General features: G+C 38.8%; 1 protein-coding gene across 2 annotated transcripts in view; it reads right to left on the bottom strand.

The window, feature by feature from the left end:
* Positions 1-1,760: 1,760 nt before the first annotated feature.
* Positions 1,761-27,997, bottom strand: part of celsr2 (cadherin, EGF LAG seven-pass G-type receptor 2) — a 360,447-nt gene continuing 334,210 nt past the window's right edge. Inside the window, exons 30-36 of one of the 2 annotated variants that reach the window (XM_063065489.1) lie at positions 27,081-27,203; positions 24,683-24,810; positions 11,981-12,081; positions 10,805-10,978; positions 9,409-9,645; positions 5,345-5,594; positions 1,761-3,234 (exon numbers count right to left, since the gene is read on the bottom strand). In XM_063065489.1, the coding sequence (XP_062921559.1) occupies positions 3,210-3,234; positions 5,345-5,594; positions 9,409-9,645; positions 10,805-10,978; positions 11,981-12,081; positions 24,683-24,810; positions 27,081-27,203 (1,038 nt within the window). In that variant the 3' untranslated portion in view covers positions 1,761-3,209. The remainder of the gene's footprint in view (positions 3,235-5,344; positions 5,595-9,408; positions 9,646-10,804; positions 10,979-11,980; positions 12,082-24,682; positions 24,811-27,080; positions 27,204-27,997) is intronic. The other variant, XM_063065491.1, reaches the window with a different exon arrangement.

Genomic DNA, 27,997 nt, shown 5'->3' with positions numbered 1-27,997 from the left:
CTCAGTTAAACAGTAGTTTATCTTTTCTATACCTTTTTAACTTTCCATGAAACTAGCTAATTGAGGCAGCCACTTAACTGGGTCAAAACATACTGGTCCCAATTAACTGAAATCCACTGTATCTGTTTTTAAAAACATACCCAATCTGTGATGTAGAACTGCCAAGGGAGGGAGTGGTTGGGGTGAAATGCATCCATAAGGCATCATTCACAGCTTCAAGGATGAGATTCACAGAGACAAGTATTTTAAGAGCAGTAATTGCAGTGTTTAGGAGCAAAATTCCACAGGACTAAAAAAAAAGTATAATGGGAGTCATTTAGTTCCATAAGAATTTCTATGACATTACAGCTATTCACATCATATCCCATAGTATTTTTAATAATCAGGGTCTTCTCAATCTTAGTTTCAAAATCTCAATTGCTGTTTGCAAAAAGTAAGTCTAAATTTCTACTATCCTTTGTAAAATGATGAAACATATCAGCTCCTGCCTGAGAAGCAATAGATCTACTCAAATTTGTCTGCCAAAGCAACAGGTCCATGGCAGATGCCATCTTGTTGGCTCTTCAATCAAACCTGGAACATCAGGACAGCAATGATGCATTCATCAGGATGCTCTTTATCAACTGCACCTCGGTGTTCAATACCATCTTCCCCTCAGGGCTAAGTCAATGGGCTCCGGGACCTTGGCCTCAATGCCTCCTTGTGCAATTGGATCCTTTATTTCCTCACTTCCAGACCTCAATCAGTTCAGGTTGGCAACATCTCCACAAACTCCATCAGCACAGGTGCACCAAAAAGCTATGTGCTTAGTCATCTGTTATTCTCCCTTTACACTTGTGGTTGTGCGGCTAGGCAAGGCGCCAATGCCACAATTCAAGTTTATTGACACCACTGTTGTAGGTTGAATCAAGGGTGGTGATCAACATATAGGTGGGAGTTCGAAAATCTGGTTGAATGGTGTCATAATAACAACTTCTTACTCAATGTCAGCAACCCCAAGGAGGTAATTGTAGACTTCAGGAGAGGGGTCTGTGAGCCAGAACTCATCGGAGGATCAGAGGTGGAGAGGGTTAGTAACTTTAAAATCCTGGGCGTCACTGTCTCAGAGGACCTGTCCTGGACCCATCATATAAATGTAATTGCAAAGAAAGCACGACAGTTCCTCTACTTCCTTCGGAGTCTGCAGCCATTCACAGTCTGTAAATATAACAACACCAGGTGGGATTAGACCATTTTATGAATTCCACTGACAAAATGGTCAAAACATATGGGTTTGGAGCTTTCCTGAGAAAGGCAGGCTGTGAACTAACTTCCTGACGGGTGTAGGTTTTGTCAATATTTTCTGTTGCAGGATTCTTCATGAAGCTGATGGAAATCACTTCTTGCAGTTCACCAGCCTGTTGAGCATTGGTACCAGCAATATGGATGGGAAGCATTTTCCTGACTTCATGCCTTCCATGTCCCTATGAGTACTGCACAGGTTGCATTTTCCCCATTTTACTTCTCATGAGGTTCACTGTGCCATTAAACCAAACAAAAGTGGTCACATTTAACATTCTCAGAAGACAACAGCAAACTCATCACCTAAAATCACAAATGTATAACAAGCAGTGTTTTTTTGAAGTATGATAATATGACCACCTTGGAAAATACACTAAAATGTACAAAATAACAACTTTAATAGATCCAGAAATTGTACTAGTTTTATCAGGTTTCTAGTCAAGAAATAAAAAAATCTGGGCAAAATAATCTGCCAAAACTTTCAGGTAGCAACACCCGTTTAACTACATTTATTTAAAAACCTACAATATGTACATTAAAGAATTCACTGTACAATTCACTGTGAGAAAGCATTTCATTTTTGAACTATTTGGTGAAGACATCAGTGGAAAAATCATCACCAAATTCTCGTAAGATAAAATAGTGGAAGCTTTGCTTTCAATCAAAATATTCAAACTATACAATATGGACAAACATCATATTAACAGAAAAAAAATGAGCAGCATTATTTAAATAAAACATCCTGGATTTCCTACTCATTTTCTTTAGAACTATGTTAAGCAACTTTAAAAGGAAAAACATGTACAGCACACATTTTCTCTCAAGACAAATTAAAATGATATCAAAATATCTACAAACAAATGTCTTGCAAAAAAAATGTTCAAAATAGGCATTGGTCTGAGGACTACTCCACTATAACCTGGAGCATGAAGGCCATGTGGCTAAAGGCAATTGTTTCCTCCACATATGCTGAATGTGGTTACAGTTTATCGGTTTGTATTTGTACATCATCAGTTCAGTTCATTGTTTGAGCTTCTTAAAGGGACCTGCCAGATGCTCAACAGTAATATTGCTCCCAAAGGCAAACTCAGATTCTTATTTTTTAGTAAAATATTCATTTGGGTAAAACAAAAGTATCTGGTTCAACGTTTGGAATGTAGAAAAAGTTTGTTGTTGCCACATAGAACAGGATGACTAACATTTCTATTTTTCTGTACATCAGCTTCTAAAAGTAATTATTGTTTCTGTAAGAAAAATACATACTTTCTGATCCCGTATGTCTGATTGATAAATTAAAAATGCCATGCTCCTAAGCAGCTAAATGTTCACATAATTTCAAAATAATGAAATATTTTACTTGCAATTCAAAACTTGTAGTCTTCAACAGAAAATAGTCACAGCTACATACTCCAGTGGTTGGTTTTGTTCTCTTTTTATATGTCTCATTACCAGCAAAGCAATTATGATCGAGCTTGTCTTGGGGAGGCTTCGACACAGACCTTATTATTATAAACTGTAGTTACAACATATTCCCTGAAGCTTCAATTCTTCCATTCTTTTACACATTATATGAGAATGTGAAATTCTGAAGCTTTTGCTTCATAGAATTTTAATTGTCCTGAGTGCTCGTAAGTATGTTTGGGTGCTTTTTGGTATTTTTAAACCTGTTCTGACACCCACTTTGTCCATAGCACTATGCATAAACAGAACAATGTCTCGGCATAATTTGGCACTGATAATAACCAGCAGTCACAACTTCAAGGACACACAGTCCACATGACAGCAGTTCTTTTCACATTTAAGTGTTCAGTTACGTGCAGGTCTGTACCTCAGACAAGGTACAAGAAGTCTTCTGTGCTGTCTGAAGTAAGCAAAGTGACATTCTGGCAGCTTTAGCAGTTCCTCGTGTCCTGTGCTGACATGAGAAGTCATATGGAGGTCTCATCACTGCTACTATGTGTGAAAAGGACAAAAGGAAAAAAAAAATGCATGATCATGATTACGTTTGAGAATCATGTGATGGAAAGCAATTATGCATTTCATCACTGGAAGTGTATGGTCGACAGTGAGAAACAGCCTCAAATTAATTATGCACATGTTTCAATGGAGAAAATTAAAAAACAGAAATCTACAGGTTTGATGAGGAGAGAAAAGGCATAGAAATTAGATTATTTCATAAATAGAGATATATAAATATTCATTTTAATTTATGACAAATTGATTTGGTTTTGTTAAATTCAAAAGGTGAAAATTATTATTTAACCTAATAAATATCAAGCTCCCATCTGCTCCTTCACAGACGATCCATTATGCAGAATGTTTCCCTTGCATACAAACCATGCAAATTTGCAAAATCTTACCAAGTCTTGCATCTTGTTCATTATTTCAAATATAGTTGTGTTCAGTTCCATAGAATAACATTTGCACATTTCCAGGAGCAAAGAAGCCAGCATGTATCAAACAGAATTGATTTCACTGTCCCTACTAAGCTTTCAAATCTCGATTCAATGTCTGACATTATTTTTTAAATTTGTTTCTTAATTGTCAAAAGTAATCTTAACTTGTATTAGACATTTCTTTCATTTGAACCATGTGTTTGCTGATGGAGTAAACCTAGAATGGTATTACACAACCACAGGCATAACCCTCCCCACATTTAAAGACATTTTCAGGAGGCAGCATTCATCTTTAATGATCTCACCATCCGGGACATGCCATCTTCCCATCAGGGAGGAGGTACAGGAGCCTGAAGACCCACACTCACCTTTTTAGGAACAGCTCTCCCTCCTTCTTTCTTCAGATTTATGAAGAGTCCATGAGCAATCCCTCTCTATACTTCTTTTGCACTATTTATTTGGTTACGTGGGAAGGGACAAAGGTTTGTGTCCTATTTGGTTAAATGTGAGGTGACAAGTTCTGTATTGCCTTCTACTGAAAATACAGACCCCTTTAAATCAGGGGTCTCTTTCATATATCCATGATAGGATTTGTTAAATCTGGCTTTTAAAGGAAACTTTTAATGATAATTATTCTACTAATAAGTTTTAGAAATGCTATTCCTCTGTATTTTCCCTTTTTCTAGTGAAATACTATGATTTTGCTCCTTTCTGACTGTTTTTAACATGTGTCTAACCAGGAATCACTCATAAGCCATCCAAATTTGGAGAATTACATGCAAGAAAAACTCATTACTAAAATACACAAATTAATGTAAGAACTGTAACAACAACATAATCCTTTGAGAACCCAATTACATGTTAATTGCGTTGCAGGAGGACACTGTGTAACTATGAATAGCATGTAACATTTATAAGATGCAGTTCAATTTATTGACCACAAGATGGCAGAACTGACTGTTCACTTCTGTAACATACAAACTACAACAATCCATCAATATATCTTAATACCAAATACTGTAACCGGATGAATTTTCATTCCCACTTAATGGTTCTCTCCCGCCACTCACAATGATGTGCAAATAAATGCAAACTCAAACTTTCACAGCAATGATAATCTATTACAAGATTTCGCTGAAATGTTGGGATAACTTTTAACTGACCAAATATCATCCATTTACAACCTTCCTACAGTAAACCTGTACCTTACAACAAGAAACAGTTGATTAAACACAAGAAGAAAAATTCAAATCAAAAATAACTTCCAAGTAAGCCATGAATTTATATCATGAAATTAAGTGTTTAGGATTGTTTAATACCTTAGGCTGAAACTCCTAATTTTCCTATTTTAACAGAGGTTTTTAACAATTATTTTAAATGAAGTTTAGCTAAAGGAACACCATATCTCATAAGTAATTTTATGGCCAGTAACTATTTAAAGATTATGCTGCTGAGTTAAGTGCCCTTAGTTTAATAATTTTATTTATTATGTGCCTTTGCATGAGAAATATTGATTTGAGAAACACCTGCAATGGACTGAGCTGCAATTAACAATGCCTTTTTCTGCATTACACTCATGTCTTGTAATATCTTTCCACTTTGCTGGTCAGGTCCTTCTGTAATACCCTTGGGTTGGCACAAGCTAAGTACAGAAAAGACATACTCACTCAGAGCCTGATGAATCTTCATCTACCGTGCCTGTTTTGATGCTCATAGGTATGGGCATCATCCCATTCATATGCTCCCCTGTTGTTTGCCTCAGCTTTGTTAAACCTCCTGACCGACTTCCTTCACTTGATCCCACTGAAGATGCACGTGAGGAGACAGTGGCTGATTTATGATTTGAAAGTTCATTGTGTATTCGGTTGATGCTATTCTTCTCTGAGAACAGTGGTAACCCCCTATTTTTCAGAATTCCTGTGTGTTTCAATGGAAGACAAAAACATTCAGTAATTGATTGCAAATATTGACTTATTTTCCAAATGTCTAAATATCAATATTCTTGTAATAGAGGTGACTGCAATAAGCCAGATTAATGATGGAACAGTACTTGATTACAAAGCACTTAACACCACTTCAAGTAATTAGCAGAAGTATTAGAGGAGAGAGGGGAAAAAATTTCATAACATCCATCTCACCCAAACCAGCATTAAAAGCTCCAGGCGATGAACATTGTGGAACAGTATCAGAGGCTCAAGAAACATGATTTGTTCTTTCTCTTGCAATTAAAAGCATCAGGAAATTTGATCGAGGCATGTCAGAATTCACATTCGGCCTCTCAGAAACCTTGCAAAGTTCTACAATATACACCATTGGTGTTATAGATTGGAGTGGGGACAGGCTCACTTGGTCCACAGTGGGATTCTTTTTACTTTGAAGGCTCTGTATAAAAATTATCTATTTGAGACTCGTTTAGATCTTGGCTGCCCAATTCCTGACATCTCCCAGATCAGCAGAGGAAAGTCTACAAATGCTGAACACCTTTGTCTTCTCACTCACTGCTATTCTTCAGGCAGTGCCTTGGGCTTTAGGGCTCCTGGCTACTCTTTCTCTGGCAGCACCTGCAGGCAGTACATGAGGGTGAAGTCTCTGCATGTGCTCAGCTTGTATTAGAGGGCAGCCCACACTAATGCAGGCAGCACAAGGAGACCAGTGGCATTATCCATTGCTAGGGTGGTACTTTCACAGCTGTCTTTGTATCTGTGCTTATCTCCAGAGAGTTCACTAGTGTGAAGAGTCAGCAAAACAGATAACCACTATCCCCCAGAATACATTCTCTAGGCAATTCTAAAAAAGGCCAGCAGTGCTGTCTTCCCTAGAATGAAGATGTTAGAGAGTATTCTGGAACTATGGGAATATAGCAGATATTAATAAACAAGAATCAGTCTTCAATTCTTAATATAAATTATAAAATACAAGCAGTAGATGGAAACTAAAAGTACACCTTTGCAAGTACAGTCGGCCCTCATTATCCACGAGGGAATGGTTCCGGGACCCCTCGCGGATACCAAAAAACGTGGATGCTCAAGTCCCTTATTCAACCTGTCTCAATGCGGTGGACTTTAGGACCCAGCGGAACCCTGGACCTTAATTAACCTGTCTCAGTGAGGTGGACATTAGGACCCGGCGGTGGAGCTCTGAATCCACAGTGTTTCTGTTCACAAAAATAATCACGATCACGATTGAAAATAAAGTGGAAATAATAAAGCAATCAGAAAGAGGTGAAACGCCATCGGTCATTGGAAAAGCGTTAGGCTACAGTCGGTCAACGATTGGAATAATTTCAAAGGATAAAGTGAGAAAGGCCCTGCCCCGATGAAAGCTACAATTATTACTAAGCAACGCAGTGGTTTAATTATTGGGTTTTGGGGCTTTGGGTTTTTGATCCTCCACATCAACCTGACAGGGATGGAGTGCGCTCGGGAGCGCTCTGTCATTGGATCGAACTCGGGAACTGTTCCCGAGCCCGGCACTGAAACATACGTTTCTTAAGTGTTTTACATGCATAGAAAAGTAAAATAGATACTACATGCTAAGACAAACATTTGACTAACTGACGCTAAATGATATCGGATGTACCTGTTCCGACTTACTTAGTAAGAGAACTTCTGTTTTTTTTCAATCCCGATCCATGATAACCTACGCACATCCTCCCGTATACTTTAAAACATCTCTAGATTATTTATAATACCTAATGCAATGTAAATGCTATGTAAATAGTTGTTATACTGCATTGTTTAGGGAATAATGACAAGAAAAAAAGTCTGTACATGCTTCAGCAACAAGTGCTGGAAGAGCACTTCCGGGTTTTCTCGATTCGCAGTTGGTTGAATTCGTGCATGCGGAACTCACGGATAAGGAGGGCAGACTGTTAACAGTACTGCCTCTGGAGCACAGACTAAGAGATATGGTTTGCAAAACAATAACCATGAGACCATCGCATGTGCATCAGCCAAGCGTTAAGACAATGGGTTATGTTAATTGGCCTGCTTCAGTCCAGGCATCTATGGGTTTAAGTAATTTGCACCATTGTAAACAAGTTCAAGGAGGCTTGCAGACCAGACTAACTATTGAAATTCTACTGAATCACGTGCTGTTACCATTGATCTTAAGGGTATAAAAATATGATGTACTTTTAAATATGTGAGACTCTAGCGAGAGAGTCTCCAGAAGAATGCCTGTTTGTTGTGATGAATGAAGACTTCTATAACCCCAGTTCAGTGTCTCGAATATACCTCCTAGAAACTGGAAGGTCCGCATTATTATGCAGAGCTATTAAGGGATCAATTATAACAAATGGCTGTTTGTATTCTTGTGCGTGAGGTTTCATCTTCACCAAACTCAAAATTAATTAAATTATTTCCTTGCAGACACAGCACTCTGACACAATGATGTGCAAGCTGATTGGGAGACATGGCAGGGATCTGCTGTGGCTGTTTAGAACGATCCCACAGTGAGGAAGTTCTGGGTCAATTAGACTTAAAACCTCCATGGATAGAGTAATTGAGCCAGGAAATTAAGGCCAAATGACTTCTAACAGAATCTCTCAACGACAGCCTTGGGAAGCATGAGCTGCATCAATATTGTTGATCGGAGGGGTTTCTGTGTGGCTACAGTAATGCTTCATCATGAGGTACTGACAGCAGTTGCACGACCGAGGCGCAGATTAAAGAAAGGCCTCGTTGGCTAAAGGCTGGGAAGAACACTCGGTGTGAGTTGTAGCAATTCTGTGAATCTTGGAAAAGGCTTGAGCAGCCTGTAGTGAGTTTTAAAGCAGACCAGACAGGTCTGCCAGTGTCAGCAGCATTCACTCAAATTACAAAATAAAGCAACTGTCTGGGTTGGAATTTTTAACTCCATTTATGTCAGCAAGTGTAGAATAAGCAGTACATGAATAATATTAGTTAGGAAGTGCATGAGACAGGAAAAACATCACACATACTGACATGAATAGCTCCTAGGCACCTAGTCCAGTTTTGCAGTTCATTTCACCAGAAGGCGATTTCCCCCTGCCCCTATTTTCTAACCCTCACCTGAGCTTTTGCTTCTTCTCACCTGCCTATTACTTCCCCCTAGGTCCCATCCTCCATCCTTTTCTCCTATGGTGAACTCTCCTCTCCTATCTAATTCCTTCTTCTCCAGCCCTTGACCTTTCCCACCCACCTGGCTTTACCTGTCACCTTCCAGCTAGCCTCTTTCCCCACCCCACCACCTTTTTATTCAGTCCTTAAGAAAGAAGGGCCCTGGCCCAAAACATCGACTATCTATACGTTTCCATGAATGCTGCCTGAGTTTTGCCAGCATTTTGTGTGTGCTGCTTTGGATTTCCAGTATCTGCAGACTTTCGCTTGTTTATGACCCCTTCTAACAATCTATACTGGGTCAAGCTGAAATTAGAGCATGACAATCCCCAATAACTGGCCTTTCTCAATGCAACATCTAGGCTTGTAAGTTTAAGTGATGATTCCTTGATTTAATTACTCCTTCTGGTCAAACACAGCATACACTCCCAGTAGAAGATACTACATTGAATCAGACAAGTCTTTTCTCAAAAGCTGAATGGACAGCTTTCAGTGTAACGACTGCAGAGTATTATGCCTTTATGCAAACTCAAAAACCTGTGTCAATTTCTCTGAGTAATTGCACCTCTGTGAATTACACAATGAATTCTATACAACCTCATTATACAAAGAACATACGCATAGGTGAAATGACTTTGATCAACAATTACCTTTCTGAGGCTGTGCATTAGGGTTAGGCAATGACGTCAATACATTTTCTTTGTACAGATTGTCTCCATTCTCCTTTGGTCTTTCATCTACATGGTTGAACTTCTCTCGGTGAAGCTCGATGTTTGCGACTGTTTCAACTTTCAGGTTCCCCGATCCACCATGATCCTCACTTTCACTGGCTGTTGTCATAAACTCCCCAGGCCAATAAGGTGTAACATGAGAAGATATGTTTTCCACTAGAAAAATAGATTGAAGTTTGTTTGAAAACTGAAAATGATAATAACTGAATCTTCTTGATATGAAGGTAAATACATAATAGATATTAACCCTGAAAGTGCTAAATATAGGAAGGTTTTCCAAATATTTAAATTTATTGAAGTGTTTTAATGTTGGGGTAGTTGAAGTTTTCAACTAAGGTGCTAATTTCAAAATATTTATAATCAATTTTGGGTGCCATGTGAGTGTTTATATCAACAAATTACAACCTAGTTATGTTTTTTTCTCAAGATCAGAAGTAGTCTGTTGGAAGACTAACGCACTTTTGCATGGCCAGTATTATCAGGTAGCTATTGATATGGGTGGTGGGGTGGAAGTTCGTCCCTATCAAAAGAGGAGTAAAGCGCTGCTTCCCTCCACTAGCCTGCAGGTCACCTTTGGGCAAGGTGTAGCACCTGCTTAGCCCCCTGATCAGGTTCACGCAGACAATCTCTGAAGAGTATTGATAATGGCTGGGGTCACCCATCTTGTAAAGACACTACCCAGAAGGTGGCAATGGCAAACCACTTCTGCAGAAAAATTTGCCAAGAGTAACTATGGGCATGGAAAGACCATGATCACCCACATCATATGACATGGCATGTAACGAACGAACAATATATTGATAGATTAGAGCATTGTTGATACCATTAACATGACTAAGTAATTCATGGATAGACTAGTGCATTATTGAAATTAGTTATTAAAAGTTTGCAAACATTGTGAATAAAAAGTCTCCAAACAATCACTGTTGACACACACACCTCTCTGAAAATGTAGCTCTCTCGTCAATAAAGGTATTAAAAACAGAACACATCACTGATATTAATATGAGAAACCAGGTAAGTTCAGGAATTAAGTTTCATAAATTCAAATATGAATTTATGACAAGCAAGGAGGGTGTTGTAGTTGACATGGACTAGATGGGCTGAAGGTCCTGTTTCTATGCTCTATTACTTTGTGACAATCAATGTTTATATTATTTATTCCTTTAGTTATAAAAAGCATAGCACTAAAAGGATTTTATTTGTTGATATCTGACTCTGCTTAAGTTCATTGGAATGAAGTAGAAACTGGGATTACCGTTAACGTTCTCAACAATACAATGTAAAAAGGCAATCTGTATGACTTCATAGTCACCTTTTGGAGTGCTGTGATTAGGATGTTTTTCATTATTTTGCGATATAATATTCTCCCAGCCTGGCTCGCCCTGATACTCTTCATCTTCTTCACTATCAGAAGAATGAGTGGAAGCATAAGATCCACTTTGATCATCTTCCAGAGAAAGGTCACTGTCCGAGTCTGAATCATGTTCTGTTATGAAGAAATAAACAACAGCCTCAACATCTATCATACAGTAAATCCAAAAGCCATTTTCAATGGAAGGCTACGTTATTATAGGATAGTTCAACGGAATGTCTCTATCAGTTCATATAAATTATTAGACAGTTCCAAAACTGAGATTATGTTTCTACTAGTATGAAATTCCACTTCACTGATAACATGCATGAAGCATATATTAAACTCTCCACCAATTTTTGTGCATTAATTTTTTTGCTATATGAGAAATTAGAATCAAGTAAGACAAGTTCTGAATCTCATGTAAGTGAAGTTGAAAAATAATGGGGATTATCCCCTTGTTTGAAAAGAAAAATAAATGTAATTCCTCCCATTGAGGATGTATCCATTCACTCTTCAGATATGGACTGAGTAAATATATAATGTCCTGAATAGCCTATCTATTTATCTTTCCCTTAATTTTCCTTCAAGCATTTGTTATTCAGAACGTAGAAATATCCACTGCTACTAATAGCGAAAAGCAAGCCAATATTCCATTCCAATTGCTTCTCAGTCAATAAAGACCACTTAAGTAATTACTTGCCTGGTTGACCAAAGAGAAATAGGAAGGGTGTTGATCTTTTCTTCCCTCTCAGAAAATACTATTCATATGCAGAGCAAATAATGATCAGAATCTATAGTCCTATCAGCACTTCAAGTTTCATGAAGCTAAACAATATAAATTATTTCTATTTAATCTTTTCCCTAAAAATATTTGAAATTTTCAAAATATGATCTCATTTCCAATTATATTCCAGTTCAAAACAGACTTTCTTAAAGAAACAGCATGCAATCATTAACCAGCTTGTTATTAATGATCCTTGTGGTTTAATGTTTAATTTCAATTCTCTTTTTAATAAGCTCTGAAATAATTGGTAGATTACTAAATTACCTCAGAGAATTTGCAGATTTTTTGAGGTAAAGTTCTGAAGCTGTCTGGTGAAGGATACACAGTAACAAAAAATATTGATCTCTTACCATCTGGGTTTGCCTTAATCTCATGGAATAATGAAGTGGGATGGTCAGTGAGAGCAAGTTGAGCTTGACTTGAACTACTATTATTCAAGGTAGCTTCTTCCCTAAAGGAAACACAATGAGTTGTCAGCAACACAAGAGATTCTGCAGATGTTGGAAATCCAGAGCAACACACACAATATGCTGGAGGAACTCAGCAGGTCAGGCAGCATCTACGGAAATGAATAAATAGTCGATGTTTTGGGCCAAGATCTATCTTCAAGACGGGAAAGGAAGGAGGAAGATGCCAGAATAAAAAGATAGAGGGAGGAGGAGGAGGAGGATAGCTGGAAGGTGATAGGTGAAACCAAGTGGGTAGGAAAGGTAAAGGGCTGGAGTGAAAAAAAATCTGATAGGAGAGGAAGGTGGGCCATAGGAGAAAGGGAAGGAGGAGGGGACCCAGGAGGTGGTGATAGGCAAGTGAGGACAGAGTGGAGAATAGAACAAGAGAGGAGGGCGAGGGATTTTTTTTTACTGGAAGAAGAAAGTGATATTCATGCCATTAGGTTGGAGGCTATCCAGGGAGAATATAAGATGTTGTTCCTCCATCTTCAGGGTGGTCTCATCATGGTGCAAGAGGAAGCCATGGGCTGACATGCTATGAGAATGGGAATTGGAATTAAAATGTTTGGTCACCGGGAAGTTCTGTTTTTGGCACATGGAATGAAGGTGCTCGATGAAGCGGTCCCCCAATTTACAATGGGTCTCACCAATGTAGAGGAGGCTGCATTGGGAAGATGGCAGACTAAAAGGGTCGGGGAGGGAGGGTAAGGAAGATTGCTAGAAGGTGATAGGTGAAACCAGTTGGGCTGGTAGGAGAGGAGGATGGGAAGATAGGAGAAAGGGAAGAAGGAAGTGTACCAAGGTGAGGTGATAGGCAGGTGAGGAGAAGAGGCAAGAGGCCAGAGCAGGGAATAGAAGCAGAAGGGAAAGGAAAATTTTTACTGGAAGGAGAAAACAGTGTTCATGCCATCAGGTTGAAGGCAATCCAGAAGGAATATGAGGTGTTCCTCCTCCACCCTGAGAGTGGCCTCATCATGGCAAAAGAGGAGGCCGTGGACCAACATATCAGAATAGGAATAGGGATAGGAATTAAAATGGTTGGCCACCAGGAAATTCTGTTCTTGGCAGATGGAATGGAGGTTCTCGACCAAGCTGTCCCCCAATTTACATTGGGTTTCACCCGTGAGGAGGAGGCCGCATCAGGAGCATTGGATGCAATAGACAACCTCAACAGATTCACAGGAGAAGTGTTGCCTCACCTGGAAGGACCTTTTAAGGCCCTGAACAGAGTAAGGAAGGAAGTAAATGGGTAGGTACAGCATATTGGTCATCTGCAGGTGTATGTGCCAGGAGGGAGATTATTGGGGAGGAACGATTGGACAAGGGAATTATGGAGGGAACAATCCCTGCGAAAAGCAGAGAGTGGGGGGGGGAGATAATGATATGTTTGATGGTAGGATCCCATTGAAGATAGTGGAAGTCATAGAGAATGATGTATTGAATGCAGAGGCTCATGGGTGCTAGGTGAGGACAAGAGGAACTCTCTCTCTGTTAAAGCGGCCAGAAGATAGGGTGAGCTTGGATGTCTGGGAAATGGAGGAGATGCAGGTGAGGACAGTATCAATAGTGGAGGAAGAGAAACCTCATTCTTTGAAGAAAGAGAACATATTTGTTGTTCTGGAAAGGAAAGCTGCGTCCTGGGAACAGATGCGGCAGAGATGAAGGAACTGAGAAAAGGGAATAGCATTTTTACAGGAGACAGGGTGGGAAGAGATATAGTCAAGATAGCCATGAGAATCGGTAGGTTTATAAAAGGTGTCAGTAGACAGTTGTCTCCAGAGATAGAAACAGAGAGATTGAGAAAGGGGAGGAAGGTGGCAGATATGGCCCAAGTGAATTTAACAGCAGGGTGGAAGATGGAGGCAAAATTGATGATTTTTCACCAATACAGCAACCAGGGACAGTACTAATGTGACACATTAGCATCACATAAAATGGGAAAAACTGAAGAACTTAGCATCTCTCCCAGACTTTCCCACAAGATTTCCCTGAAACCACATTATGTCAAAACAACAAATTTTACTTTAATGTCTGTTGGATATAAGGAGGGAAAGCGAAATAGTAGTTTGTTTCAGATGAGCAATATAGGCTCGGCTGCTGTTACATCTTTCTCTATTAATTTATGAATAAATAACACCCCTTCCAAAGAGAATGCAGTGAATATATAAATCTAGCCAGAACAAAAACAATGCACTAATCTTGCCTCTGCATTATTGCCCTGATTCTGACACCTTGTTTCAGGTGATGCTTCCTTTGCAATTTGTCTTCACAGAGAAGTTGCATGTGGGGCAAGGAAATTCAAGACTAGATTTCTATTTGAATGGTCAATGTTCAGTATGTCCACTGGCAATTTAAAGTCAAAGCCCTTGATTGGAAAAGCCTAGATAATTGGGCTTTGTTTCAGGGAAGGTGGGATCTGTTCCGATGGGACGGTTTACACCTGAACTGGAGGAGTACTAACATTCTTGCAGGAAAGTTTGCTAGTGCTGCTTGGGGGGGGGGGGTAAACTAAATTTGCAGGGGGCAGGGATCCAGAATGTGAGAGAGGATAGCAAGATGAAGTATAAAGGACAGGTGGGGACCACACGGTTCCGGAATATTAAGTGTGAAGTAGAAAAAGGTGAGGCGGAACGAGTGATAAGGAGGATACATGTGCAGAGGGATGGTCTGACGGAGCATGGAGTTAAATGTGCAGAAAGAGTAAGTGAATTTAAGAAAGAGAACAAAATTCAAGGGGCGTATAGCCCAGTGAGAGTTCGGGGAGCTGGGTTATGCACAATAGGTAGCGATTTAAGCAGAGAGAGGAGAAATGGGTTAAGAATTCTATATCTGAATGCACGAAGTGTCAGAAATAAGGCGGATGAGCTTGAAGCTCAGGTGCGAATGGGTAAATATGATGTTGTTGGGATAACTGAGAGATGGCTGCAGGGGGATCAGACCTGGGAATTGAATGTACAGGGGTATACGTGCTATCGAAGGGACAGAAAGGTGGGCAGAGGGGGTGGGGTGACCCTGTTGGTGAAAAATGAGATTCAGTCCCTTGCAAGGGGGGGACATAGAATCAGGAGAAGTAGAGTCAGTGTGGATAGAACTGAGGAACAGTAAGGACAAAAAGACCCTAATAGGTGTTATCTACAGGCCCCCAAACAGTAGCATGGATATTGGGTGCAAGTTGAATAGGGAGTTAACAATGGCATGTGGCAAAGGCAATGTCCCAGTAGTTATGGGGGATGTCAACATGCAGGTGAACTGGGAAGATCAGGTTGGTACTGGACCCCAGGATAGGGAGTTTGTAGTGTGCCTACGGGATGCATTTTTGGAGCAGCTTGTACGAGAGCCGACCAAGGATAAGGCTATTCTGGATTTAGTGTTGTGCAATGAACAGGATTTGATAAGTGATCTTGAAGTAAAGGAGCCATTAGGAGGTAGAGACCTTCTTTTTCCCAGGGGATTCTGGGTGGTTACTTCCTCATCGTCATTTTACGTATTTCCTTTGTGGCCTTAAATTTTGTAGTTTTTTTTTTAAATCTATTTTGTTTTGTAGGTTTTTATAACTAGTTTATGTTAATAATCTCATTTTTTTTGTTGTTTTGTTTACTCATGGGTCTGGGGTTTATTGCGTTTTTTTTATATTTTCTGGCTTTTATTCTGTTATGTGTTTATTTTAATTGAGTTATCTTTTTTTATCCTTTTACTGTTTTATAATCAGCTGATCTTTTTTTATATTTACACTTTATTTTAGGGAGCGTATACCGGAAGTCATGGGGGTAGTTTTAGCGCTTGCTTCTTTCGGGCTGGTCTGCGTTAGATTGAGCCTTGGGGTCATGGGGTGGGGGGTGGTGGAAGGGGCTTCACGTTTTAGTTTCTTTCTTCTTGGGCTATATACATTATTGAAGTATTGGTTGCGTTCTTCTTCCCGGTATCTCTTGTATGTTCTGTTCCCTTTCTGGGTTCGTGGGTCGAGCCTATCGTCAATCCTCCTTGTTGCAGGTTGACTTTAGGGTTTATGGAGTCTATTATTAATTTCGTCTCCTGGAATACTAATGGTCTTAATCATCCTATTAAAAGGAAAAAAGTTTTTAAAGTGTTCCGGAGACTTAGAGCACAAATTTTATTTTTACAAGAGACCCATGTGCGGAGGGGGGACAGACTACGTTTTTTTTTAATTCTGGAAGGAACAACAGTTTCATTTGAACTCCAATGCTAAGATTCGAGGCGTCTCTATTTTTATAGACTCCTCAGTTACTTTTATACAACATGATATTATTTCTGATCCGAATGGTAGATTTCTATTGGTTAGTGGTTTACTATTTAATAAAAAAGTAGTTTTGGTTAATGTTTATGCTCCTAATATGGACTGTCCGGAATTTTATAAATCATTATTTAATCAGTTTCCGAATTTGAATGAGTTTTCATTGATCTGGGGCGGAGATCTTAATACCTGCTTGTCTCCAGCTTTGGACCATTCGGCTCCTCTACGGACCTTACCTAATAAATCTGCAACTTTGATTAATTCATTCCTTTCTGATTCTGGGTCGACGGACATTTGGCGTTTTTTGCATCCTCAGGAAAAAGATTTTTCTTTTTTTTCACATGTTCATCATTCCTATTCAAGAATTGATTATTTCTTTATTGATTCTCATCTTATTTCTTCAGTGATTAAATGTGATTATGACTCTATAACCATTTCGGATCATGCTCTACTTAAGCTTTCCAGTAAAATTCTGGCCAATATACAAAATAATAGACAATGGCGTTTTAATTCGCTGTTGCTTCAGGACTCGGACTTTGTTAACTTTATGAATGAACAGATTGATCTTTTTTTTACAATTAACTATACAGAGGATATTTCTGTCAACATTCTTTGGGATACTTTTAAAGCTTATATTCGTGGTCAGATTATCTCGTATTCTGCTGCTTTGAGGAAGAAGCTGAAGCAGGAGGAGTTGGTAATTGTGGACAAGATTAAGGAAATTGATAAGAAATATGTTATAGCTCCTTCTGAGGAGTTATATAAACAAAGAACTGAACTTCAAATGGAACACAGTTTATTACTCTCATCCTCGATTGTAAACCAATTAAAGAAAACAAGAAGTGAATTTTATGTACACAGTGACAAAATTGGCAAACTGTTGGCTAATCAACTGAAGTCTAATTATGCTAAATCTCAAATTAATCAGATTTATAACCAAAATGATCGACTGATACTTGATCATGTGGGGATTAATCAAACTTTCTGTGATTTTTACTCTTCCTTATATCAATCAGAGTCTCCTCGAGATTCTAAATATATGAATGATTTTTTAGATAATTTAGACTTCCCTGAGATTTCACAGGATATGTCTTCTATGTTAGATACTCCCATTACCATGGATGAGATTAAGAATGTTATTTTCTCTATGAATTTGGGAAAAGCTCCTGGCCCTGATGGGTTTACCGTAGAATTTTATAAATGTTTTGCTACTTCATTAATCCCTTGGCTCTGTAGGGTTTTTAAGGCTTCATTAAAACTTGGTAAACTTCCTGAATCTTTCAATAGAGCGTCAATTTCTCTAATATTAAAGAAGGATAAAGATCCTGCTCAATGTGCATCTTATAGACCAATATCTTTATTAAATGTTGATTCTAAAGTTTTTTCTAAGTTATTAGCAAATAGATTAGAAAAAGTACTTCCTTCTATTATTTCGGAAGACCAAACGGGTTTTATTAAAGGTCGTTACTCTTTTTATAATATTCGCACACTGTTAAATATCGTTTATACTCCCTCACAAAATGTTCCTGAGTGTGTTATTTCTTTAGATGCTGAGAAAGTTTTTGATAGAGTAGAATGGCCTTATTTATTTAAGGTGCTTGAAATGTTTAATTTTAGCTCGAAATTTATATCCTGGATTAAACTGTTATATCATTCTCCTGTGGCCTCGGTCCGTACTAACTCTTTAAGTTCACTTTTTTTCCCCTCTTTTTCGAGGTACTCGACAAAGTTGTCCTCTTAGTCCCTTATTATTTGATATTGCATTAGAACCTCTTGCAATTGCCATTCGAGAATCTCCAAATATTACTGGGATAACATAGAAACATAGAAACATAGAAAATAGGTGCAGGAGTAGGCCATTCGGCCCTTTGAGCCTGCACCGCCATTTATTATGATCATGGCTGATCATCCAACTCAGAACCCAGCCTTCCCTCCATACCCGCTGACCCCTGTAGCCACAAGGGCCATATCTAACTCGCTCTTAAACATAGCCAATGAACTGGCCTCAACAGTTTGCTGTGGCAGAGAATTCCACAGATTCACCACTCTCTGTGTGAAGAAGTTTTTCCTAATCTCGGTCCTAAAAGGCTTCCCCTCTATCCTCAAACTGTGACCCCTCGTTCTGGACCTCCCCAACATCGGGAACAATCTTCCCGCATCTGGGCTGTCCAATCCCTTTAGGATCTTATACGTTTCAATCAGATCCCCCCTCAATCTTCTAAATTCCAACGAGTACAAGCCCAGTTCATCCAGTCTTTCTTCATATGAAAGACCTGCCATCCCAGGAATCAATCTGGTGAACCTTCTTTGTACTCCCTCTATGGCAAAGATGTCTTTCCTTAGATTAGGGGACCAAAACTGCACACAATACTCCAGGTGTGGTCTCACCAAGGCCTTGTACAACTGCAGTAGTACCTCCCTGCTCCTGTACTTGAATCCTCTCGCTATAAATGCCAGCATACCATTCGCCTTTTTCACCGCCTGCTGTACCTGCATGCCCACTTTCAATGACTGGTGTATAATGACACCCAGGTCTCGTTGCACCTCCCCTTTTCCTAATCAGCCACCATTCAGATAATAATCTGTTTTCCTATTTTTGCCACCAAAGTGGATAACTTCACATTTATCCACATTAAATTGCATCTGCCATGAGTTTGCCCACTCACCCAACCTATCCAAGTCACCCTGCATCCTCTTAGCATCCTCCTCACTGGTAACACTGCCACCCAGCTTCGTGTCATCTGCAAACTTGGAGATGCTGCATTTAATTCCCTCATCCAAGTCATTAATATATATTGTAAACAACTGGGGTCCCAGCACTGAGCCTTGCGGTACCCCACTAGTCACCGCCTGCCATTCTGAAAAGGTCCCGTTTATTCCCACTCTTTGCTTCCTGTCTGCTAACCAATTCTCCACCCACACCAATACCTTACCCCCAATACCGTGTGCTTTAAGTTTGCACACTAATCTCCTGTGTGGGACCTTGTCAAAAGCCTTTTGAAAATCCAAATATACCACATCCACTGGTTCTCCCCTATCCACTCTACTAGTTACATCCTCAAAACTCGGGGCTTAAAGTCCCATAAAATATCACTCTATGCTGATGATTTACTTTTATATATTTCTAATCCTCAAAAATCCATCCCGACTGTTTTAAAGCTATTAGCACAATTTGGTCTTTTTTCAGGTTATAAATTAAATCTTAGTAAGAGTGAACTCTTTCCGATTAATAAACAACTTCCCTTATATTATAAATTTCCATTTAAATTGATTAATAATTATTTTTCATATCTTGGGATTAAAATTACTTGTAAATACAAAGATTTATTTAAGACTAACTTTTTACCATTAATAGACCATATTATTCAACTTTCATCTAAATGGTTTCCTTTATATTTAACTTTGATTGGTCGTATTAATGCAGTTAAGATGTTTTTTTGCCAAAATTTTTATATATATTTCAGGCATTACCAATCTTTGTTCCAAAATCTTTTTTTGACAAAGTTGACTCTAAAATTTCTTCATTTATTTGGCAGAATAAAAACCCGAGACTGGGTAAAATACATTTACAGAAAGCTAAGAGAGATGGAGGCTTAGCATTACCTAACTTTAGATTTTATTATTGGGCAATTAATATTCGACATATGAAATTCTGGTTACTTGACCAGGATATACTATCCATTCCTAAATGGGTAGCATTGGAATTACAATCTGTTCAGGGTTTTACACTTGGCTCTATTTTAGGTTCCTCTCTTCCTTTTGATTTGAAACGCCTTAAACAGGTGTCTAACCCGATAGTTAAATATACCTTACGTATTTGGTTTCAATTCAGAAAATTTTTTGATCTCAATCAATTTGGGTTAGTGATTCCTATTTTAGGTAACATATTTTTTCCTCCCTCTTTTACGGATCGTGCTCTTCAAATTTGGAAGACTAAGGGTATTTCACGGTTTTTGGATTTATTTTTAGATGGTTCCCTTATGTCTTTTGAACAATTATCTAATAAATATAACTTATCAAGAATACATTTTTTATAGATATCTACAAGTTAGAAATTTCCTAAGTACTATACTTTCTTCCTTTCCAATGCTTCCTCCTACATACATTTTAGATACTATAATCAACCTTAATCCATGTCAGAAAGGTGCATCGGCTATGATTTATAATATTATTATGAAACTTAGGAAAGCTCCATTTGATAAGATTAGGGTAGATTGGGAACAGGAATTGGGGTTTACCATTTCCGTGGATGACTGGGGGCAGATTTTACAATTAGTCAATACTTCCTCTATCTGTGCTAAACATTCCCTAATTCAATTCAAAGTTGTTCATAGAGCACATATGTCCAAAGATAAGTTAGCGCGCTTTTATTCTCATATTAGTCCTTTTTGTGATAGATGTCCGGGGCAGATAGCCTCTTTAACTCATATGTTTTGGTCTTGCCCTACTTTGGAAACTTTTTGGAGAGACATTTTTAATATTATCTCCAAGGTATTGAATATAGATATCTCACCTCACCCTATTACTGCTATCTTTGGACTACCTAAAATTTCCAGTAATCTTTCCCCTTCAGCCCGTAGAATGATTGCATTTCTTACTTTAATGGCGAAAAGATGTATCTTACAACATTGGAAAGAGCTTAATGCTCCAACTACCTTTTTTTGGTTTTCTCAGACGATATTATGCTTGAATTTGGAGAAAATTAGAAGCAATCTTTATGACTCCTCATTTAAATTTGAACAGACTTGGAGCTCTTTTATTCAATATTTTCATTTAATGTAATATATACCCTTCTTGTTTTTTTTTACTGTTTTTAATGGAGGTCGGGATTGAGGACGTGATTTTAAGTTTAACTCTGTTTGGTTTCAAGTTAGCCCATTGCTTTGCTTTGCTTTTAGTTAGTTGCACGGTGGGTTTTTTTTTTTGGGCGGGGGGGTTCCTTTTCTCTATTGACATATATATAAAAATTAGTATACTATTATGTTACCTTGGTATGTTATGTTTAAATTACACTGTAGTTTTTTTTGTATTAATATCTTCTGTAATTTTATTATATTCTAACAGTGTATTAGTGTCTATATGGCTTACCTTTTTGTATACTTATTCAATAAAAAGATTTAAAAAGAAAAAAAGGAGGTAGAGACCATAACATGATAAGTTTTTATCTGTGAGTTGAGAGGGCTAAGAGCAGATCAGAAGTGTCAGTATTCCTGTTGAACAAAGGAGACTATGGAGCCATGAGGGAGGAGTTGGCCAAAGTTGACCGGTCGGATATCCTAGCAGAAAAGACAGTGGAACAGCAATGGCAGGTATTCTTGGGAATAATGCACAAGGTGCAAAATCAGTTCATCCCCCCGAGAAGGAAGGATTCAAAGATGGGGAAAGTGGCCACAGTGGTTGACAAAGGAAGTCAGAGATAGCATAGCATTAAAAAAGAAGTATAACAGAGCTAAGGTGAGTGGGAAGATGGATGATGGGAAAATTTTTAAGGAGCAACAGAACTTAAATAAAAAGGCTATGCGGGGAGAAAAAATGAGGTATGAATGCAAGCTAGCTAGGAATATAAAGGAGGATAGCAAATGTTTTTTTTAGGTATGTGAAGAGAAGGAAGATAGTTAAGAACAATGTTGGGACCTTGAAGAATGAATTGGGAGAAATTGTTATGGGAAACATAGAAATGGCAGATGAATTTAATAAGTACTTTGGATGCGTCTTCACTAGGGAAGACACAAGCAATCTCCCAGATGTATGGATGGGCCAAGAACATAGGGTAACAGAGGAACTGAAACAGACTGACATTAGGAAGGAAACGGTGATGAGTAGACTGATGGGACTGAAGGCTAACAAATCCTCAGGTCCAGATGGTCTGCATCCTAGGGTACTAAAGGAGGTGGCTCTGGAAATTGCAGATGCATTGGTGATCATTTTCCAATGTTCCTTAGATTCAGGATCAGTTCCTGAGGATTGGCGAATGGCTAATGTTATCCCACTTTTTAAGAAAGGAGGAAGGGAGAAAACAGAGAACTATCGCCCTGTTAGCCTAACATCAGTAGTGGAGAAGATGCTAGAGTCCATTATTAAAGATGAAATAGCGGCATATCTTGATAGCAGTGATAGGACTGGGCCGAGCCAGCATGGATTTACCAAGGGCAAATCATGCTTGACTAATCTATTGGAGTTTTTCAAGGATGTAACCAGGAAGATAGATGCGGGAGATCCAGTGGATGTGGTGTACCTTGACTTTCAGAAGGCATTTGATAAGGTACCACATAGGAGATTGGTGGGTAAAATCAGAGCTCATGGCATTGGGGGGAGGATATTGACATGGATAGAAAACTGATTGGCAGATAGAAAGCAAAAGGTAGCAGTGAATGGGTGTTTCTCGGAATGGCAGGTGGTGACTAGTGGGGTGCCACAGGGCTCGGTATTGGGACCACAGCTGTTTACGATTTACGTCAATGATTTAGAGGAAGGCATTGAGAATAACATCAGCAAGTTTGCTGATGATACTAAGCTGGGGGGCAGTGTAACATGTGATGAGGGTGTTAGGAGAATTCAAGGTGGATAGGCTGGGTGAATGGGCAGAAACTTGGCAGATGGCATTTAATGTGAATAAGTGTGAGGTTATTCACTTTGGGAGCAAGAACAGGAAGGCAGATTATTATCTGAACGGTGTGGAGTTAGGTAGGGGAGAAATACAAAGAGATCTAGGAGTACTTGTTCATCGGTCTCTGAAGGTGAATGAGCAAGTGCAGCAGGCAGTGAAGAAGGCTAATGGAATGTTAGCCTTTATTACAAAGGGAATTGAGTACAAGAGCAAGGAAATCCTTTTGCATTTGTACAGGGCCCTGGTGAGACCACACCTGGAGTATTGTGTGCAGTTTTGGTCTCCAGGGTTAAGGAAGGACATCCTGGCTGTGGAGGAGGTGCAGCGTAGGTTCACTAGGTTAATTCCTGGGATGTCCGGCCTGTCTTACGCAGAGAGGTTAGAGAGACTGGGCTTGTACACGCTGGAATTAAGGAGACTGGGAGGGATCTGATTGAGACATATAAGATTATTAAGGGATTGGACAAGATAGAGGCAGGAAATATGTTCCAGATGCTGGAAGAGTCCAGTACCAGAGGGCATGGTTTAAGAATAAGGGGCAGGTCATTTAGGACCGAGTTGAGGAGGAACTTCTTCTCCCAGAGAGTTGTGGAGGTGTGGAATGCGCTGCCTCAGAAGGCAGTGGAGGCCAATTCTCTGGATGCTTTCAAGAAGGAGCTAGATAGGTATCTTATGGATAGGGGAATCAAGGGTTATGGGGACAAGGCAGGAACCGGGTATTGATAGTAGATGATCAGCCATGATCTCAGAATGGCGGTGCAGGCTCGAAGGGCCAAATGGTCTACTTCTGCACCTATTGTCTATTGCCTATAAAAACCAATGGATACAGCCCAATTGAATACTGGTAAAACCCTCCTCATCTCTGAGCACATCTACAAGGAGCTCTGTTGCAGAAAATCAGCATCCATCATCAAGGACACCTACCATCCAGGACATACTCTCTTCGTATAAACAAGAGAAAATCTCCAGATGCTGGAAATCCAAGCAACACACACAAAATGCTGGAGGAACTCAGCAGGCCAAGTAGCATCTATGGAAAAAGAGTATAGTCAACATTTTGGGCCAAGACCCTGACGAAGAGTTTGATGAAGTCTTGGCCTGAAACGTCAACTTCACTCTTTTCCATAGATGCTGCCTGACATGCTTTCTTCTTCTTGCAGCTTGCATTATGCTGGACCCATTCCAACGGGTACAGGAACGGTTTTTACCCCTCAACCATCATCTCATGTTCACAATATTTATTTATTTATTAATTATTGTGTTTTTTTTCCCTTTGGTGTTGCACAGTTTGTTGTCTTTTGAACACTGGTTGTCAGTCTTGTTGTCTGTGGTTTTTCATTGATTCCATTGTGTTGCTTTGTATTTACAGTGAATGCCCACAAGAAAATGAATTTCAGGATATATACGTACCTTGATAATAAATCTGAATCTGAATATGAAACAAACTAAGTTGGAAAATTAGGGAGGTATATTTAGAACTTTCTTAGATGTTTGGGCTAAGTGGAATGTCCTGCCACTAATGTAGGTTGTTGATGTATATGATTGATATTTTATTTAATATGCATGAAATATGAAATAAGTGTGTAACAAAAAGATGGCTGATGGTCTGGGTCGAGAACCTGGATCAGGGAATATAGATGATTGGCAACTCATTTTCAAAATGAAAGCAGCATAGTGCTTTAAATCATGATAGCAAAATTCCAATAGTTACAGTGCAGCACCAACCCCTCCCCCTGTATATTACCTGAGAACAAATGCAATGTAGCTGTTGTGACTTTTTCCTGATCTTGAAGCACTGCTCACTGACCCAGATGAATCACCAAAGGCTGAACGATACGTACGACCGTCAATGTATGTGTTATTACACAATGACTGAAATCAAATGCAAAGAATTTATTAAGTAAGTTGATCATATGATTTAATAAAAAATCATTTCAAATCAACTCTTTTCAATAAAAATAACATTTTACTCTTTATACATTTACTGGCTGTTCTTGATTTCCCATTGCAAGTAAATGGTGGGCCACTGAAGTCCTTGTGATTTGAAAAGTTGAGGACGTGACAGAAGCTGCAGATGTGGTGGAACGTGCAAGTGTTGAAGGTGAGAGATGGGTTGTGGGTCTACTTTGACATGGATACTGCTGAGCTTCTTGACTGTTATTGGTATTAAAAGGTCAGAAGAGTAAGCAAGAGCATGCAATTACCAAAACAATACTACATTGCTACTATCATTGGGCAGGAGGTACGGGAGCCTTAGGTTCCATAAGGAACAGTTATTACCCTACAACGATTAGGCTCCTGAATTTCACTCACTAAAACTCTGAACTGATTGCACAACCTACAGACTCACTTTCAAGTGATCTACAACTCATGCTCTCAGTATCCTTTATTTTATACAATGCATCTTGTTTTGCACCTGGGTTGTTTGTCAGTCTTTGGTCTACATTTTTCTTGTAAATTCTATTGTATTTCTTTATTTTCCTGAAAATGCCTGCAAGAAAGTCATTTCAAGGTAGGATTTGGTAATATATATGTATTTTGATAATAAATTAATTTTGACTTCCATAGATCGATTAGATGAATGGACATGTTGTACACCATGATGATAATCACTACTAATTTTACATCAGCTTAAGTGTTATTGATGCTTCAATTAACCAGACAAGTGGAAAGTATTCCATCAGGTTCCTGACTTATGTTGGTTATGGAATGTACTGTATGAGGGAGTCAGGACTCATTCAAATACTACAACCACTGGCCTGGCTTTTCTGGCCACAGTACTTAAGTGACTAATTAAGGTTCTGAACAAGGGTGATAACCATCACCCGCCCCCCATCTCCAATGTTATTCTTAATGGTGATGTAGGTGAATACCAAAGAGAGACTCACTCTCTTTGAGGATTGTCAGTGTCATATGTGGCACAAATATTATCCCAGTTTTCATTCTGACTTTAAAAATTGTTCAGATCTTGATGCGTGCCTGCTTACTATCAGAGAAGTTGCCATGGGAATTGGAATTTAACACATGCAACCCTCAGTGAACATCGCTAGATCTGATCTGTTGAGGAAGAGAAGATTATTGACAAAATCAAAAGGTGGTTGTATCTAGGGCAGGGACCTGAGGAACATCTACAGCGAAGCCTTGGGGCTGGGATTACCAGCCTCTAAAAATCACAACATTAAGCAAGAACACGCAGTGGAGATTTCTCCCTAGTTCCAGTTGACATCTGTTTAACTATGGCCTGTTTGTTTGTTTGTTTACTTTTGATTGATTTATATACAGTGCGGAATTGGCTTTTCCAGCCTTGCCGCCCAGCAATCCCCGAATTTAATCCTAGCCGATTTACAATAAGCAATTAACCTATCGACCGGCACATCTTTGGAGGAAACCGGAGCACCCGGAGGAAACCCACACGGTCACGGGGAGAACGTACAAACTTCTTACAGGCAACACCAGGAACTGAACCCGTGTCCCAGCATCTCAGAAGAGTCTTACTTAGAAGAAATACAAGAACTCTTATATATTATTTTCCAATATATTATCTTTTTGATACTAAGTGGCAATGGAAGGGAAATCACTTAATTGTAAATTTGGAAAGAAATCTCAAAAGGGAAAATAAAAACGTTAGATACTTCCTACAGGTGACTCCTGTCTTCCTCGCAAACAGTCTGCATTGTGATTGTTCTGCAACGTGAAGCCACATCATCAGCTCATGTTAAGAATCATGATTTTAAAAAATAGTATTCATTCATTTCCTTACATAAATCCTGAGAGAGAGAAGCTTATTCTTCATCTTACATTCTTGAGCAGTGATTTGTAAATTCTATAAGGGTGAATTTTTGTTACCTGAACAGCAGTACCACAGAGGTTGCCTGTATTATACTTTTTAAAAAAAAGTGATAAAAATCTGGTCATGTCACCAGCAAACCTCTTAAAATACCAATGATTATATAAATTTTTCAGACTTCTAGAATCTGGAGTTACCAGAATAAAACTTCTGCTGCAAGAGAACAATTCTGTGAATACAATACTGTTTACAAGTGAAAGTAAAGTTATTATTTCAGAGTTGTATTGGAGTAATATTGCAGCCAACAGTAGAAGTACAAATATAAAGGATAAATCAAAAAGAAAGTGCTACTAACAGACGCCAGTGTTGATTTTGTTGTGACCACAGTTTCATCTGAATTCTTTTTACTGAAGACACACTTGAAGGCTTTCCTCACTTCCTTGTTGAGAATACAGTGGAAGATGAAGATGAATGGACCCTACGAGCAAGAAATCTATTAGTACAACGTATCAGTATAATGGATAAAAGTAAGCTTCATCTCCTCTATCAGATCACTTCATTAAGGTTTCCTCAAAGAAAGATATATACAGTCCCAATCTGTCACCCAGAAGTAATCCCATCAGTCCCATTTCACCAACCATATCATAATTGCTTAAGTTCCTTGATATCACAATCTTTATCGTACATCCCAGCATTATCTTACTAATCATGTCAATAGTTGCTTGTTCCTGTCTCCCTCTTTCTTAAATCTTGTTACCCTCCAAATCTTCAGGAACCATTCCATAATTAACTGAATTTTGAAAGGTGATAAACAGAAAATCTATCAATATACCCATCTCTTACACATAGATAATTGAGCTCTTGGGATTTATCAGTTTTCTAGTCCTTTGGCAACTCCTTGTTAAGTTATTTTCCCTCACTAATACTATATTTTTTATTTTCACATTTGCCTTCTTCACAGATGCTACTTGACCAGCAGAGTATTTCCAGAATTTTCTGTTTTTACTTCTTAATTTTACAGATGTTTTAAGTAATTATCCTAAAAAACACATCAAATCAAAACCAGAAGTGCTTCACTTGAAAACTGCATAAAATATTTTAAAAACATTTTCCTGTTTTCCGGATTTTTTGCCTGTTTGGAAATTCCCAGGTGCCAATCTGTATGGCTCAGTAGTGCCCCATGTGAATTGTAAATGGAACTCAAAATTACAAAAAGATCTGTGTCAGCCCTGACTGGAATGATAATTGACACCCAATTCAGAAATGAAGATT

This window comes from Mobula hypostoma, chromosome 13 (assembly GCF_963921235.1).
Source record: "Mobula hypostoma chromosome 13, sMobHyp1.1, whole genome shotgun sequence".
NCBI lineage: Eukaryota > Metazoa > Chordata > Chondrichthyes > Myliobatiformes > Myliobatidae > Mobula > Mobula hypostoma.
Note: the sequence above shows the minus strand (reverse complement) of the source record. Positions and strands in the feature narration are given on the sequence as shown.